This window comes from Canis aureus, chromosome 25 (assembly GCF_053574225.1).
Source record: "Canis aureus isolate CA01 chromosome 25, VMU_Caureus_v.1.0, whole genome shotgun sequence".
In the NCBI taxonomy this organism is placed as follows: Eukaryota; Metazoa; Chordata; class Mammalia; order Carnivora; family Canidae; genus Canis; species Canis aureus.
Window position 1 is genome coordinate 4,853,201 of NC_135635.1, and position 17,870 is coordinate 4,871,070.

The following is a 17,870-nucleotide window of genomic DNA, read 5'->3' on the forward strand; positions in this document are numbered from 1 at the left end:
TTGAGTAAGTAGTTCAGCATGACTGCAATAGAGACCTTAGCATGGGGTGGGGAGTGGGTACTGGAGATGAAGCTGAAGAAACAGGTAGGAGGTCAGTTTTTAGAGGACCTTTTGGATCATTAGGCACTCAGAACAGTCCATGGGAAACTGCCTTGGCATCATCTGGGAGCTGGTCAGAAAAGCAGATCCCAGGGACGCTTGGGTAGCTTAGTGGGTTAAGCATCTGACTCTTTTGATTTCAGCTCAGGTCATGATCTCGGGATAGAGAGATGGAGGCCCAGGTCAGGCTCCGTGCTGACCATGGAGCCTGCCTGAGATTCTCTTTCCCTCTGCCCCTCACCCCCTCATTCTCAAGCACACACACTCTCCTTCTCTCTTAAAGAAAGAAATGCAGACCCCAGATCTCCTGAATCAGAATCTGCATTTTAACCAGAGGTTCAAGTGACTCATTTGCATATTCATGTTTCAAAAGCCTTTATTTAAGGACTTTGGACTTCATTCTGTAGGCACCAGGGAGCCAGCGAGTTAGATCTGTCTTCCTCTGTGTGTGGGAGAGAGGGTGGTTCTTCATCTCCTCTTTTTGGCTTCTTCACCAGCTCCTCTGCCTCCACTAACCCCAAAGCACCCCAGGCTTCTGTTCCCTTCACAGACCTTGCCTGAGCCCCATTGTCCTAAATACACCTTACAAAACCCTTGACTGTAGGGAACACCTTGGATTTGAAAGATAATAACTGAAAAGGTAGGATTCTATGATTCTATGAAAGAATACTTTGCAGGGTGACCTTATGAAACTCATTATGCTGAAGCAGTGGTACATGCTGAAAACACAAGTAGGTTCGAATAACATTTAGAAAAATTTACAGATGCTAAGTCCATAGTGAATTAAAAAGGGGAGCTGAGGATGCTTGGATACATCATTCCTGACCTTTATTTGTAATAAGCTGTGTTGGGTTCTTTTTTTCTGACTATAAAACTAATACGTGTGCATTATTGAAAGCATGCAAAATATATTAGTTTGAAGAAAATAAAAGGGCAGTCAGAGGAAAATACAGAAAGTATTCAAAACAAACAGAGAGATGGAAGTCAAGTGTATGCAAACACATACACACACATACTCTCTCTCTCTCTCCCTCTTCCACCCACTTCCTGGGTCCTTCTGATTTGGTTATATCAGTAATTATGAACTGATCAATATCCAATGCTTACATATTAAGACTGTAACCCCTGTCAACCATTGGACTATGTGGTATATGGTGATTACTTTTCCTTTCTTGCACAACATTTTGCCTTTCTGGAAGTTAACCAGTTATTACATTGTTAGTTGTTTGTTCATGTACTTTCCTATGTCTTTATTAATAACTTTTCTTCACTACCTTAAGTGGGTAAATATCCTCTCAATATGTTCAAATACATTAGATGTTCTATCAATTTTATCTTGTTGACACCATATTCTCTTTCCAAATCTTCTGACATCTCTAACCTGCACTGGTTGCTCCAAAGCTCTGTGGTGCAGCTGTTATGCAGGAATCTCCCCTTGGCTCCATCCTGGGGAATCAATCCCCTCACCACACTCCCCTGTTGGAAACCTTCATTCTGGATTCCACGAACCTCTCCCCTCTCGGTTTTCTACTGATTCTGGTGGAAAATCTTTTCCAACAACTTCCTGAAAAAGATGGGAAATAATACTTTTGGCTTCTTGCATGTCTAGAAGTGTCTTCATTTTGTGTCCACACTTAATTAATCATTTGGCTGTGTATCAAATGAAAGATTGGAAAGAACTTTCCTTCAGAATTTTCAAGACATTGTTTCACTGCCTTCTAGCTGCTAGTGTTGCTGTTGAGAAATCCACTGCTGTTATGATTCTTGATTCCCTCCTATGAAATCTTTGATTTTCTTTCCTTTTTTTTTTTTTTAACCTTTGTAAAAACATGTAGGGATTTCTTCTTTTTTCCTCAGTGTTCTGAAAATTGACCATGCTGTATTCTGATGTGTAACTATCTTTATCCATTATATTTGACACCTGGTCAGCCCTTCAGCTCTAGGAAATGTTCTTGAATTATTTCTTTGATAGTTCTTTGACAGATTGATAGTTCCCTCTGTTTTCTCTTTCTGGAACTCCTAATGTTTGGATATCAGATCTTCTGGGCTGGACTCCATTTTTGTCTTCCATTTTCTATCTCTGCCTTTTTTGTTTTACTTTGTGGAAGACTGACTCAGTTTTATCTTCCAACTGTTCTATAGAGTGTTTCATACCTGCTATTATATTTTTTATTTCCAAGACTTTTTGTTCTTTAAATGTTCTTTTTCTCCAATATTTTATTATGAAAGTTCCCCAACATATAGAAAAGCTGAAAGAATTTTGTGGTAAATAGCCATATAACCATCACCTGGATTCTTTTTATAGCTTGTTTCATGGATGCAATACCTCTCTTATTTCTTGAGAAATATTAATGTTAATATTTTATGATTTTGTATTATTTCTTCTCCCTGCAGTCTTTGCTCCTCTGTTTCTAGGCTGCTTGGATTCTGTCTTTCATATTAGAGACTTTCTTCAAATGTCTGATGATCCAGGGTCATCTGTCCTACTTTAAGAGTAGCCTCCCCATGGGATGCAATGGGAAATACATTCCCATTTAAATAATTTTCCTGCCAAAAACCACATCTGAATCTGATTAAGACTCTAGAGCTAACCAACAGTTTATATAGAATACAAAGTTCAAGAAATATATTAAATGATTTCCACAGGCCACAATATGGGAAACTCTATAGGACAATATTTCTAATTTGTTCAACAAATACACTGTTAAGTTAAAACAAAGCGGGAGAAGTCACTATAGACTGAAAGACTCATCAACCAAAAGCCATGTGTAGTTCTTGCATTTGAACAAACTGTAAAAATATATATATTTATGAGACAATCAGGGAAATTTTATCACTTACTTGATATACTGGATATTAAGAAATTATTGTTAAAGTGTCATACATAGGTGATGATAGTACTGTGGCTAGAAGAGTATTTATCTTTAGAAAGATCTATGAAGGTATTTACAGATAAAATACAAAGTCTAGGATTTGCCTCAAGATAATTGGGGTGAAGGTACAGTGGGCAGAGGTATGGAAGAAAGAAAATTGGCTGTAGGTTAATAATTGTTGGGGCTGGATAGGAGGTACATGGAGATTATACCATTTTCTCTACTTTCACATATGTTTTTTTATTAAAGATTTTACTTATTCATGAGAGACAGAGAGACAGAGAGAGAGGTAGGGGGGGCAGAGACACAGGCAGAGAGAGAAGCAGGCTCCATGCAGGGAGCCGGATATGGGACTCGATCCCAGGACTCCAGGATCACACCCTGAGCTGAAGGCAGGCGCTCAACTGCTAAGCCACCCAGGCATCCCCTACTTTCACATATGTTTGAAATTTTCCATTAAAAAAAAAAATAAATGAGTACTCAGCTGCTGATTTGAAGCTTTGAGCTGGTGGTGAGGCTTGTCTTTGTGGGCTTCACGAGCTGGACCATTTCCCTAGAGAACCTCTGATATTGGTAGTATCGCCCAGGTCCCCAACAAAGTTCTCCAAACCTCTCATCCAAAAGGTATAATCCTGAGGGTGCCTGGGTGGTGCAATCAGGTAAGCACCCAACCCTTGGTTTCGGCTCAGGTCCTGATCTCAGGGTTGTGGGATCGAGCCCTGTGTGGGGCTCTGTGCTCAGTGGGGAGTCTGCTAGAGATTTTGTCTCCCTCTCCCTCTGCCCCCTCCTCCTCACACCCCCTCTTTCTCTCTCAAGCAAATAAATCTTTTTTAAAAGGGGCATAATCCTGGCTGTCAGTTATCTCGAAAGTGATAGGTCAAGAAATCTGAGGTTTTCAACCTTCAATGTATAAGCTTACTTAAGTTCACAGCAGGTTATCTTCCCACCAATGGACTTGTGATCCCCCGACCAGACCTCTATTTTACCTTTTTCACTTTTCTGCTGGGATTGGTGAGGAGCACACCCAGACACCTGCACTGGGTGGTAAAGGGAGTAAAGGGAGTGGGGTATAACTTCTTTGTATAATGATTCTCTAGCAATTCCTCTTATTTTTTAAAACTTTTTATTTTGAAATATATGTGCCGCGAGGTCCCATACACTCCTTGCCCAGTCTCCCTCAATGATTACATCTTTTATCATTATAGTGCCCTACCCAAACTGGGACATTAATATTGGAATGTGTGTTGTATAGCTCTGTGGCATTTTATCACACATGTAGATTCATGTAACTGTCACTGCAATAATCACAGAACCACTGCATCGTCACAAACACCTTCCCTGAGCTATCCCTTTATATTACATCCACCCCTACCATCCCTAACCCTGGCAGCCACTAATCTGCTTTCCATCTTCTATAATTTTGTTTCATTTTGAAAATGTTATACAATGGAATCATATAGTTTCTATTTGGGGGGGGATTTTTTTTTTACACAGTATAATGCCTTTTTTTTTTTTTAAGATTATTTATTTATTTATTTATTTATTTATTTATTTATTTATTCATGACAGACACAGAGCGAGAGAGAGGCAGAGACACAGGCAGAGGGAGAAGCAGGCTCCATGCAGGGAGCCTGATGTGGGACTCGATCCTAGGTTTCCAGGATCACACCTGGGCTGAAGGTGGCACCAAACAGTTGAGCAATCGGGGCTGCCCCAGCATAATGCCTTTGACATCCATTTGACCTGCTTAATATATCAGTGGTTTGTTCTTTTTTATTGCTGAGTACTAGTCCAAACTATGGCTTTGCCACAGTTCATTTAACCCTTCACCTACTGAAGGACATTTTAGTTGTTTCCTGTTGTTGGCTATTACAAATAAAGCCCTGTGAACATTCATGTAATGTATGCACGTATGTGAAGTATGTATGTTCAATTTTTTTCTTACTATTTTTATTTTTTTTAAGATTTTATTTATTTATTCACGAGAGACAGAGAGAGAGAGATAGAGGCAGAGACACAGGCAGAGGGAGAAGCAGGCTTCACGCAGGGAGCCTGACGTGGGACTCAATCCCGGGTCTCCAGGATCATGTTCTGGGCTGAAGGCAGCACTAAACTGTTGAGCCACCAGGGCTGCCTTTTTTTTTTTTTTCCAAAAATTTTTTTAAATAGACTTAGTAAGATATAATTTGCATTACATAGACTTCACCCATTTAAAGTGTATGATGTAATATATTTTAGTATATTTAGAGCCCTTCCTCTCTTGAGACCCCACTGACCCACAATGGACTGTGACAACGAGGGAGAAATAAACCTTTACTATGGTAAGGCACTGAGATTTGGGGGTTATTTGTTACAGCATTTAGTCTGTCCTGACTAATTTGGCTCCATCTTTGGAGAAACTGCCTTTACCTCCTGGATCTCAATTTCTTCTTCTGAAAATGAGGGGTTCAAAATAGGGATTCTCTTGGTTGTGTGTCAGCTAGCACACTCCATTTATAAATCTTGTGTTATTATTTCCAAGTGGTTTAAAACTCTGCAAGGACTAATTATAGAATTTCTCAACTATAATAAGGAGTAAGTTCTCCATTTACAGATGGGTTGTGTTCCAAAAGTCCAGGCAGAAGTTCCTTGTTGGAACATTGTTTCTGTGAGAAAATAGATTCAATATTTTAAAATATACACAGATTCCAGCTTAAACCTCAGTTCTGAGGCCCTCTGATCCCCAGATGGAGGCAGTGAGTGAGGTGGGAGAGCAGGGACTGAGCAGAGGTTCTAGGGCATGATTTGAAAGGGAAAGAAGGGAGGGTAGGATGGTCTAGACCACCGGCCAGGATGTCAGCTGCACAAGGTTCCTTAGGAAGCCATAGAAACCATTATACATGTTAATCGTTCCTGACTTGGATACTTCTAATTCTATATATACACAACTCTTCATTTTAACTGTTCTTAGGTGTATGTTCTGTGCAGGAAAGAGATTAATTTTCCATAGAGCTAATGAAGCTTAAGCTTCAGGGTCCTCATTCACACATAGAACACTTCTAAGGCCCTAGAAAGATGTCTGCAAGGTCATTTGTTTTTGTAAAATTTGAAAAAATAAGATATTTTAACTGCAGGAGGTCAAAACTTCTATTTCTGCTTTGACTTTCCTTTCTTCACATTTGCCCTTGTGTTAGATGGCACTGGAATGGCTACAGGCATTTTTTTGGAATCCAGCTAAGGAGAAGTTTAGTTGGAGATACACTCCATTTAGGATCTATTCACATGGCTTAAAATTACTTCCATGCATAGTTGAACTTTTACCCACTGAAGGAATAACTCTAGAAGTCTCTTATCCACTCATGTGCTGACTCACCTCATGTTATGACCTATAGGTGTATGGCCAGAGTTCAAATCAAGATCTAAATGTGTCCTACATTTAGAACCTGGTACCAGAACTGTGCAGGAGTGGAAGAAAACAAAGCTTAGAAGATGTATGAAGCCAGAAAACAGTCTGAGGAAAACTCTTCCAATTGTCAGCTGTGCAAAAATATAAGCAGAAGATTCTGTCCATATTGACATCTGGTCAAAATAAGTTTTGTTCTGTTGGCAATATACTCAATAACACAGTATATCATTATAAATATATCATACATTATTTTCTTCTTTGATGGGAACTGTCAAAATACAGTTTCTCAGAATTCTCATCTTTATATTTTTTGATGACACAAATCACCAGTACCGAGGCAAATAATAAACAACTCATAATACACCAATTATAATGAGGTTTTCAAAGGCAAATTGGCTAGTAAATGTAGTCAATTTGAAGAGTATATCTAAGATTAGTCCTTGCATAGGAAAATTTTTAAAAGCTGACAAATACCACAAACATCATGAAAAACTCCCATAATAGTTTGATGAATTAAATGCTAGACACACTTGAATATTACTTTTTTCTTACATTTTTGGCTACATACTCTTCGATTGCTTCTTCATTTGACAATGATTTAATAGTACCATTTTCTAAGAGAGGACAAAAAAGATAATTCAGTCTTTTCTTAGCATAGCAGATTAAATTTGTCCTTTATTTTAAGTTTCAAAAGATTTATTTATTTGAGGGGGGCAGGGGCAGAGGGAGAAAGACAGAGAAACCCAAGCAGACTGCACGGAGTGCGGAGCCCAACATGGGGCTCAATCTCATGACCCTGAGATCATGACCCAAGCTGAAACCAAGAGTTGGATGCTTAACTGGCTGTGCCACCCAGGTGCCCCCAAATTTGCCTTTTATTATTTGATCATTTAGAAAAGTCTCTTTCACGTTCACAATTTGTTATTGACAATGTCATGTAAATTTAAATTTGTTATCAAATTGGGGAAAGATATTGATCAAGTTTCTTTTGTCTGAGCTAAAATTCCAGAGCTTTAAAAAATGTGTAATTTGTGATTTTTTTTAAAAGATTTTATTTATTTATTCATGAGAGAGAGAGAGAGAGGCAGAGACACAGACAGAGGGAGAAGCAGGCTCCATGCAGGGAGCCCGACGTGGGAATCGATCCCAGGACTCCAGGATCATGTCCCGGGCCGAAGGCAGGCACTAAACCGCTGAGCCACCCAGGGATCCCCCTGTAATTTGTGATTTATTTTCTCATTGCAAATAGATACTCACTTTACATGTCTTTATATTTGTAATCTTTAAAAAAAAATTAATTTAAATTCTAGTTAGTTAACATACTAGAACTCTGGAGTAGAATTCAGTGACTCATCACTTAATATCCAGTGCTCATCACAAGTGCCCTCCTTAATCTCCATCACCCATCTAGCCCATCCCCCACCTGCCAAGAACACCAACTGCCACAATTTTATAAGCATCATGCTCCCCAAAACTTTGCCAGCTGTAGTGTAGAGCATGCTCTTAGGTGCTGCTATAGCTATTTGAGGTGTTGGAGCTGGTGACTTAGGCCCCAAGCCCAGGAGCTGAGTATTGTCAGGTCATCTGGGCCAATCAAAAATGAAAAATGGACACAGGTTCAAAAAGTCACCAGAATCAAACTAAAATGCCTCTTTATGCGCTCGGCTCTGAGACATGTTAGGTCCCTAGTAACGTTACCAGACCCACCCCTATCTTTGCTTCTCAAAGATCCCAGGATTAATGAGGAGCCTGCCATTCACCATCTAGGCTGGTGACTTTTTTTTCTGGCGAGTACTGTTTCAAAACTCAAAAACACGCTCATGTCCTTAATGAAATTAAACACTTTACTGGCAATAATAGATACTTGTTCTAAAAAGCAAACAAAAAGGTGTTTACAAAAGCAAGGTGATTGCAGCTCCTTGAATATTAAGGATTGTCAAGGGTTTGTGCTGGCACCACCTAGTGACAAAAAGAGGTAAATTCGGCTCACCAAAATCTCAAAAACACTGGGGAGAGAAATGTTACCAGTGCTGTTGTCCCACCCCTACTCTTCTGGAAGTTGTTCAGGGTTACTGTGGTTTACTCAGTTTCACTGTGACTTTTGCTCATTAACTTATGTCCCCAAATAGACCAGGCAGAGATAGAAGTATGAAGTACAACCTGGGAGGGCAACAGACAGGGACCATTTTAGCCTCTGATAGCACTCTGCAGGGGTCACATTTTAGCCCCTTAGAAGTTCAGCAAACGATTGGCCTCATGTAGCAAGAGGCCCTTTAAGATGGCTGGCTAGGGGCCCAGGTGGCTCAGCAGTTTAGTGCCACCTTCGGCCCAGGGCATGATCCTGGAGACCCAGGATCGAGTCCCACGTCGGGCTCCCTGCATGGAGCCTGCTTCTCCCTCTGCCTGTGTCTCAGCCTCTCTCTCTGTTTCTCTCATGAATAAATAAAATCTTAAAAAAAAAAAAAAAAAAGATGGCTGGCCAGGTGGGGAGAGGTCAACACAACTCTGTTGACTTCTGGCTGAACCTGTTGGATTATTCTGAACCATCCTGGCTTCTAACTGGAAACTGCTACCTGGGCTAACCCCTCGATTTCTCTCCTTACCAGCTGTTTTTTTCCTTCCCCTGGCTCAGCCCAGATTTTGGCCACCTGCATTCCACTTTGTCTGTTTCAGCTCCTTTCTTCTTTCCATTCTAATTTTCCCAAAACAAACCTGGCTTTAGTCATCTATTTGCAGCTTCTATTGAGTTTTTGTTTTCTTAAATTTTACTTCATCTGGTAAGTACACTTAATAGGAGATCTACCCTCGAGGCACCTGGGTGGCTCAGTAGTTGAGTCTGCTTTTGGCTCAGAGCGAGATCTCAGGGTCCTGGGATTAAGTCCCACGTTGGGCTCTTAACAGGGAGCCTGCTTTTCCCTCTGCCTGTCTGACTCTGTCTGTGTCTCTCATGAACAAATACATAAAACCTTTAAAATATATATATGAGATCTACCCTCTTAACAGATTTTTAAGTGTACAGCACAATATTGTTATCTACAGGCATATTATTATACAACAGATCTCTAGACCTTATTCATCTTGCATAAGTTGTTGCGAAACTTTACAGCCATTGATTACCAACTCCTATCCCTTTCCCCCTGGCCCTTAGCAACTACCATTATATTCTTTGTTTCTAGTAGTTTGACTATTTTAGATACCTTACATCAGTAGAATCATGCAGTGTTTGGCCTTCCATGACTGCCTTATTTCACTTAGCAAAATGTCCTCAAGGTTTGTCCATGTTGTCACATATGACAGGATTCCTTCCTTCTTAAGATGAATAATACTCCATTGTATATAATACCACATTTCTTTTATCGATTCATCTGTCCAGTGGACATTTGTTTCCACATCTTGTGAATAGTGTCACAATTAATACGAGAGTGCTACTTCTCTCTCTTCAAGAATTTGATTTAAATTCTTTTGAATAGGGATCCCTGGATGGTGCAGCGGTTTGGTGCCTGCCTTTGGCCCAGGGCGCAATCCTGGAGACCCGGGATCGAGTCCCACGTCGGGCTCCCGGTGCATGGAGCCTGCTTCTCTCTCTGCCTGTGTCTCTGCCTCTCTCTCTCTCTCTCTTTGTGTGTGACTATCATAAATAAATTTTAAAAATTAAAAAAAATTATTTTGAATAAATACCCAGATATGGGATTGCTGGGTCATATGGTAGTTCTATTTAATTTTTTGAAGAATCTCTGTAGAGGTTGCACCATTTAATATACCCACCAAGTGTACAAGGGTTCCACTTTCTCCATATCCTTGCCAACACTTGTCTTTGTTTTTGCTCTTCTATAATAGCTATCCTAACATGAGGTGATATTTTGTAGGGTTTTTAAAAAAGATTTTATTTATTTATTCGTGAAAGAGAGAGGCAGAGACACAGGCAGAGGGAGAAGCAGGCTCCGTGCAGGGAGCCCGACATGGGACTTGATCCCAGGTCTCCAGGATCATGCCCCGAGCCAAAGGCAGGCACTAAACTACTGAGCCACCCAGGTTGCCTGCATTTTGTAGTTTTGGTTGGCACTTCCTTGATGATTCGTAACATTGAGCATCTTTTTATATACCTGTTGGCCATCTGCATGCTTTCCTTTGGAGACAGGTCTTCTTAAATCCTTTGCCCATTTTTCAGTTATTAGTTCTCTTGCTATTGAGTTATAGGAGTTCCTTTAACACTTTAGAAATTGATTCATTATCAGATCTATAGTCTGCAAATATTTTCTCCCATTTTGTAAGTTGCCGTTTCACTCTATCAATAGATTTCATTGCTATGTGTAAGTAAGTTTCTTAGTTTGATGTAGTCTCACTTGTCTACTTCTGCTTCTGTTGTCTGTGCTTTTGGTGTCATATCCATGAAATCATTGCCAAGATCAGTTTTCCTCTATTTTTTTTTCTAGCTATCATAGTTTCAGGTCTTACATTTAAGTTCTTTTTTTTTTTTTTTTTTTTTTTACATTTAAGTTCTTAATCCATTTCGAGCTGATGTTTGTGTAAGATCACGATCCACTTTCATTATTTTGCACATGAATATCCAATTTTCCTAGCACCATTTATTGATACTGAGTTTTCTTTTTTAAAAAGATTTTATTTATTTATTTGAGAGACAAAGTGAGAGAGCAGAACAGAGAGGGAGGGGCAGAGGAGAGGGGGAAGCGGACTGCCACCTGAGCAGGGAGCCAGACGGAAGGCTCCATCCCAGGACCCCAGGTTCATGACCCGAGCCAAAGGCAGAGGCTAAAACCATGAGCTACCCAGGGGCCACATAGTTTTCATTCAACGAATATTTATTTTATTTTTTATTTTTTAAAGATTTTATTTATTTATTCATGAGACACAGAGAGAGAGAGAGAGGCAGAGACACAGGCAGAGGGAGAAGCAGGCTCCATGCAGGGAGCCCAATGTGGGACTCGATCCCAGGTCTCCAGGATCACACCCTGGGCCCAAGGCGGGCACTAAACCGCTGAGCCACCCAGGGATTCCTCAACGAATATTTATCGAGCATCTTTGGGCCAGGCACTACGGTAGGTATAAGAGATAGAGGCTAAGAATAACATAATGGTGACAAGCACACCCATTGGGGCCAAACTGCCTGGGTTCAAATCCTGGTACCATCATTTCTAACTGCTTGACCTTGAGCCGGTTACAAATTCCTTACACCACAACGTCCTCATATATAAGAAAGGGATAACTACGGTCTTTTCATCACAGGACTGATGTGAGGATTGAAAGAATGAATATGTGTAGAGGTCCTGGACAGGCATCTGGCACCCGATAATCACTGGCAAGTGCTGGCTCTTAAGGCATGGTCCTTGCCTCTCAAGGAGCTCACAAATTACAGCTGCCCTTATCCACCTGACCCGCCTGGCCGTCAGGGCCATCTTGGTCTTCCGACCCTTCAAGGGATCCCTAGCTCCTGGCTACCCTTTCCTGGAACCATAGGATGAATCGGGAGCAAGTGCCTACACCACCGATTCCTTGTGTGACTCTAGGTAAGTAGTTTCTCCCCCTCTGGATCTCACTTAATGCACCTGTAAAGGAAGGAAGCTGGCCCAAAATGGATTTCCAACATCCCAACAACCTCCTTGTTCTGGGCAGCTCCAGTTGAAACTATGTCAGCCTTGGGCAAGTAACTTCAGCTCTCTGCATTGGTTCCCCCCCCCCCCCGCCATGTAAAACGGGATAATATTACCAACCACGGGGCAGCTCGAGGGGCTCGGCGGATTAGCGCCGCCTTCAGCCCAGGGCGTGACCCTGGGGACCTCGGATCGAGTCCGGCGTCCGGCTCCCTGCGTGGAGCCTGCTTCTCCCTCTGCCTGTGTCTCTGCCTCTCTCTGTGTGTCTCTCATGAATGAATAAACAAATAAAAAATCTTAAAAATGTATGTTACTAACCACCTCCGAGGTCGTAGTGCTGTCGTAGCGAGGCTGTCAGCGCTCTGTGGGGCACCTCAGCCTTCGGGCCCATCCGCCTCCGCCACTCGACGCATGCGCGCTGGCGCCCCGGCCGCGGGCGAGCCGGTCCCGACTTCCGGTTCCGCCGGAACCCAGAGGCCCGACTCCCTAATGGCGGCGTCCGGGAGACAGGCCGCCGGGGGCGTTGAGGAGGCCGCAGAGGAACCGCGAATTCTGGAACCGGGGGCAGCCCCATTTGGAAATTTCCCACATTATTCCCGCTTCCATCCTCCAGAACAGCGGCTCCGCCTCCTGCCCCCGGAGCTGCTTCGCCGGCTCTTTCCGCCGAGTAGTTCCGAAACGAGGCCGATCCTGGGGCTCGACGTGGGGTGTAACTCTGGGGTGAGTGACAGGGGCGGGGTCGGAGGTCTGGGAGCCCGACTGCTGGCTTCCTCCGCGTTCGCTGGGGCTTGGGTTTGGGCGTGACATCACCCCACCCCCCACCCCCAGGACTTTCCCAAAAATGATTCTAAAGAGGTCGCTTGGGCCGACCCCCTTGCTGCCGGACCTTCCACCATCGGGGACCATCGGGGACCCACCGCCATCTCGCTCAGGAATCCTGGGGAGGAATGATTTTTAACTCGGTTCCAATCCCGTCCCGTGCGTTCGCTGCCTGACGGCCAGACCTCTTGTGGGAAGGGCCGCCGTATTTGGGCTTCCGGCGCTAGCCTCCTGTCCAGCGCAGCTGGGGGACCCCCAGGCTGCAGAGAGGGGGCCTCTGGACACCCACCTTTGGGAACGTAGGGCTGGGATCGCTCTATTGGGCGAGGTGAGCCGGGGTGACGGAATCATGTCTGGAATTAAGAGTCACGTGCCTGCCATGCAGTGTAGGATGGAGCCAAGTGGATGTTTATTTAAAAAGCAATGAGTTGACTGAGTACCGAGGAGAGGATCGAGAGGGAAAATACAGCTTCCTGGCAGAGGAAGGCATTGCCACGTCTTCTTACCGCAAAGTATTCTTAGGCATAGAGAGATTATAGTGAAATCACATCCAGAATATCACAATGTCTCTCCGACACCTATCTGTTAACTACTAGCATGTCCTAGAGACGCAGACATTCTGACCCTATGCTTCCAAATCCTATGCATATAATAAAAAGCAAGTCTCCACTCCTGACCCTAAATTCTCCTTTCCCCCTAACACAGTGGCAACCGCTGTTTATCATTCTTTGGATATGCATCCTGTGTGTACACAATCATTTCTATGTGGATAAATATCCTACCTTATATAAAGAGCACACTATTTTCCACCTTGCTTTTCACTTAATTTGGAGAGCAGTCGTGTCACTACATTCTTTTTTTAGCAGCTTCAAAATTGTATGGATGTACCATAATTTGTAGGGTGCTTTCTTTCTTTTTTTCTTTTTTTAAAATTTTATTTATTTATTCATGAGAGAGAGAGAGAGAGGCAGAGGGAGAAGCAGGCTCCATGCAGAGAGCCCGATGTGGGACTTGATCCCGGGACTCCAGGATCCGAAGGCAGGCACTAAACCGCTGAGCCACCCAGGGATCCCCTGTAGGGTGCTTTCTTTACATTTCTGAAACTCTCAGGTCCCTCTCCAGACCTACTGATTCAGGATCTTGGGTGATTGAGCCCTTGAGTCTGCATTTTCTTTTTCAGTCTTCTAGGGTATTCTGAGATTGGGGAATTGAGGATGGAGAGGGTGGAGAGATGTGGAGGAGGGACTGATGTAACAAAATGACTACTGAAACTGGCATACCCAAGATCAGATAGGAAGAGGGAGTCAGCAAAGAAAGAAATAGAGAAATGGGTAGACTAAGGAGCATAGTATAGGACCTTCCTACTCAAAATGTGGTCCTTGATCTACAGCATCAGCATGACGTGGAAGCATATTAGAAATACAGAATCTCAGAGGGCTCCTAGATGACTCTTAAGAGTCCGACTCATGATCTCAGCTCAGGTCTTGATCTCAGAGTTGTGAGTTCAGGCTCTGCTTTGGGCTGCACACTGGGCATGGAGCCTATGTGTAAAAAAAAAAAACTAGAGGGATGCCTGGGTGGCTCAGTGGTTGAGCATTGCCTTCCGCTCAGGGTGTGATCCCAATCCAGGAATCAAGTCCCGCATCAGGCTCTCTGCAAGGAACCTGCTTCTCTATGTCTCTCCTTCTCTATCTCTCATGAATAAATAAATAAAATCTTAATTAAAAAAAAAAAAAAGAAATACAGAATGTCAGTCTCCCCTACCCCACAATCTACTAAATCAGCATTTTTATTTTTAATAAGATCCATAGGTGATATGCATATTATTGTTAATATAGATATTAAAGTGTGAGAAGCCTGGTATAGAGGGAAGAACCTAATGTAGCCTAAATCTTTCTATGTACTGGGACACCTGGGTGGATCCTCGGTTTAGCACCTGCCTTTGGCCCAGGGCATGATCCTGGAGTCCCGGGATCGAGTCCCACATCGGGTTCCCTGCAGAGAGCCTGCTTCTCCCTCTGCCTGTGTCTCTGCCTCTTTCTCTCTCTGTGTGTGTCTCTCATGAATAAATAAATAAAATCTTTAAAAAAAATCTTTCTATGTACTAACCATGTGACATTGGACAAGTCAGCCTCTGAACCATAATTTTTAAAATATGGAATTTTTTGTGAACTATGTCACATAAAAGTGCATAAAACATGTATTTATACTTTACGAATTATTAAAAAGTAGACACCTTTATCGTCCAGATCAAGTATAAAACATTGTCAGTACTCCAGAAGTCCCTTCTCTCATTTCCTCTGTTCATAAACTGCCCCCTCCACCCAGACGTAACAACTAGCCTCATTTTATTATTATTTACTTGCTTTTCTTTATAGCTCACTATTTTTGTATCCCTAAATATTATAATTTAATCTTATTGGAATTTTTGAACTTCATATAAATGGAAGCTTGCCATGTATTTTGTTTTGTGTCTTCTCTTTTACTCAGCATTGTGTATTTTTTAAATACAATCTTTAAAAAAAAAAGGAAAGAGAGCATGAGCAAGAGGTAGGGGCAGAGGGAAAGGGAGGAACATATTCCCTGCTGAGCAAGGAGCCTGATGCTGGACTTGATCCCAGGATCACGATCTGGGCTGAAGGCAGACACCTAACCGACTGAGCCACCCAGGCACCCCACCATTTTATATTTGTGAGAGTCATCCATGTTGATGCACTGAACTGAATTCCTTCATTTCATTTTAAACTGCTATTTAGTATTCCATCTTAATGACTATACCACATTTATCCATGCTATTATTATTGGACATTAGGTGGTTTCCAGCCACACTTTCCTCACCTGCACAAAGGGCATAAGTATTTTCCTTACAAGACTGTTGCACACACACAAAAAAAGACTGTTGCACAGAGCAAAATGAGGTGATACATAAAAATTCCTTGAAAAAATGGCTTAGAACAACACATTTGGAGTGGTTATAATGGTTATAGAAGTCAAAGTGAGAGAAAGGAGATGGTAACTTGTTTAAGAGTCAAAAAAGTGCTGAAATGGTGAAAATCACAGGCCATTAGACTTGGCTAGAAAGATTAGCAGTGACTTTTGGGAGTAATGGATGCAGAAGCAGAATAAATTTCAGAAGGAGGTAGTGAAGCATAAGCCAGGTAGTAAAATTAAGGCGATAGAGTGAAGACTAAATGAGGAATTTTTGGAATTGAGACTTACCTAGGTACATACAAGTCTGAAAAGCAGATTTTTATAAGATGGTGCTTGCTCTGTTCCTCACCTTCCTGATAAGGAACACTGGTTATGCCCTTGGAACTCTTTCTTCCTCCCTGGGGTCTAAGACACCTAAAAAAAGAAAAGAGAAAAAAGTGAGTTTACCAGCATATTACTTAAGCTGGGAAAGACTGCTCTTGGCTCCGTTGCTGCATCCATTTGGCTGTAACTTTCAGCCATACAATCCAATGTACCATCAATGTCAGGAAAGTAGAGAGAGGACACATTATAGCCTAAGACCCCTGGAGGGCGCTGAGAACCTGCTCTGTAGAAAACTTTTTGGGCAAACTTAGTCTAGGAGCTTCACATTCTATAAGCCAAGAGTAAGTGACAGTCCAGTGGGATGATAAGAGATACAGATTTTTCTTCTATTCATTGGTTGAGAGCTGAAATGACAAAGCTCTTTTGGATTTCTCTAGGATCTGAGTGTGGCTCTATACAAACACTTCCTTTCCCTACGTGATGGGGAGACCTGCTCAGATGCCTCAAGAGAACTCCATCTACTCTGCTGCGACATAGATCCAGTCCTGGTGGAGCGAGCTGAAAAAGAATGCCCTTTTCCTGATGCCCTGACCTTTATCACCCTGGACTTTATGAATCAAAGGACCCGGAAAGTTCTCTTGAACTCTTTCCTAAGCCAGTTTGGACGTTCAGTTTTTGATATTGGCTTCTGTATGTCAGTAACCATGTGGATTCATCTGAACCACGGGGACCATGGCCTATGGGAGTTCCTGGCCCACCTTTCCTCCCTTTGCCGCTACCTCCTTGTGGAGCCACAGCCCTGGAAGTGTTACCGGGCAGCTGCAAGGCGTCTCCGGAAGCTGGGTCTTCATGATTTTGACCACTTCCGTTCCCTTGCCATCCGAGGTGATATGGCCAATCAGATTGTGCAGATCTTGACCCAGGACCATGGCATGGAATTAGTATGCTGCTTTGGCAACACCAGCTGGGACCGAAGCCTTCTGCTCTTCAGGGCAAAACAAACTACAGAGACTCATCCGATTCCTGAATTACTGACAGAGGAAGGGAAAGAAAGGAACAGATTAAGATTCTGGAGACAGTGAAATGGGAGGATGGGAAGACCAAGAAAGAGATATTGAAAGGGTGTTACACTAAGAATTAAGTTCACTCTCTTTAATTCATGATTATAAGGCACCCTCAAAACCTGGCAGAAACTTTTGGCAAAATGTCCAAGACATGCAGTTGAAAGAATCAATAGCATCTATTCCCTACTGTTTGAGTTGATCCTAGAAGAAAATATATATGGGCGGTGGGCTGGGCTATCCAGATTGAGATAGCCTAGAGAAAGTGATCCTGGTTCTAGGATATGGAAGGGGCTGCTTTTAGTGATTAGACTCAGACCAGGCTAGCCTTAGAATGTATCAGTGCCATGGGCAACCTGAATCTAATCTGGCTTCTTCAGGCTTTTTCTGGATTTACTCATCCTGCCTTCAGGCAAAACCTCAAAATACAATCTGGAATGAAGAGTCAGTGGCCTGGCTAAAGGAGAGGGTTAGTAAGAAAAATATCTTATCTTTCCAGAGCAGGTCAAGTCTCCAACATGCCCAGGCTCAGCACAGCAGGTAACAGATACTAGCCAAATTGCACTGACTAGCATTTATAAAATGTTTAAAGATTTAAATTATGAACCCAATATCCAAATGGTACAAATGAAATAAATGAAGTGGGATTGTATAATTATATATAATAAAAGTGACTTGAGTATGATTGAGAATGCTCTGTGATTCTGGCATAGGTAGGAAACTTAACCACTTTAACCACTCTATCCGAGGAGGTTTCAGCTCAAGAAAA

At 42.4% G+C, this 17,870-nt stretch overlaps 1 protein-coding gene and 1 long non-coding RNA gene across 5 annotated transcripts in view; one reads left to right on the top strand and one right to left on the bottom strand.

Annotated features, from left to right (window-relative positions):
- Nucleotides 1-457: 457 nt before the first annotated feature.
- LOC144296854 (uncharacterized) overlaps nt 458-17,870 on the bottom strand; it is a 44,634-nt gene continuing 27,221 nt past the window's right edge. For 3 of the 4 annotated variants that reach the window (XR_013363798.1, XR_013363795.1, XR_013363796.1), the window contains 3 exons: nt 16,853-17,071; nt 12,285-16,130; nt 458-1,663 (listed from right to left, as the gene is read on the bottom strand). This is a non-coding gene — a long non-coding RNA (uncharacterized LOC144296854). The remainder of the gene's footprint in view (nt 1,664-12,284; nt 16,131-16,852; nt 17,072-17,870) is intronic. The other variant, XR_013363797.1, reaches the window with a different exon arrangement.
- On the top strand, nt 12,418-17,786 carry BCDIN3D (BCDIN3 domain containing RNA methyltransferase). Its single transcript, XM_077870133.1, has 2 exons — nt 12,418-12,686; nt 16,478-17,786. Exons 1-2 carry the CDS (start codon nt 12,456-12,458, stop codon nt 17,120-17,122), a joined length of 876 nt encoding a protein of 291 aa, XP_077726259.1. The 5' UTR covers nt 12,418-12,455; the 3' UTR covers nt 17,123-17,786.

Excerpts from the sequence above, each read along its gene's own strand:
- BCDIN3D (XM_077870133.1), top strand. The coding sequence starts at position 12,456 with ATGGCGGCGTCCGGGAGACAGGCCGCCGGGGGCGTTGAGGAGGCCGCA. Across the intron at positions 12,687-16,477 it reads ACGTGGGGTGTAACTCTGGG|GATCTGAGTGTGGCTCTATA; the intron begins GTGAGTGACAGG and ends GGATTTCTCTAG.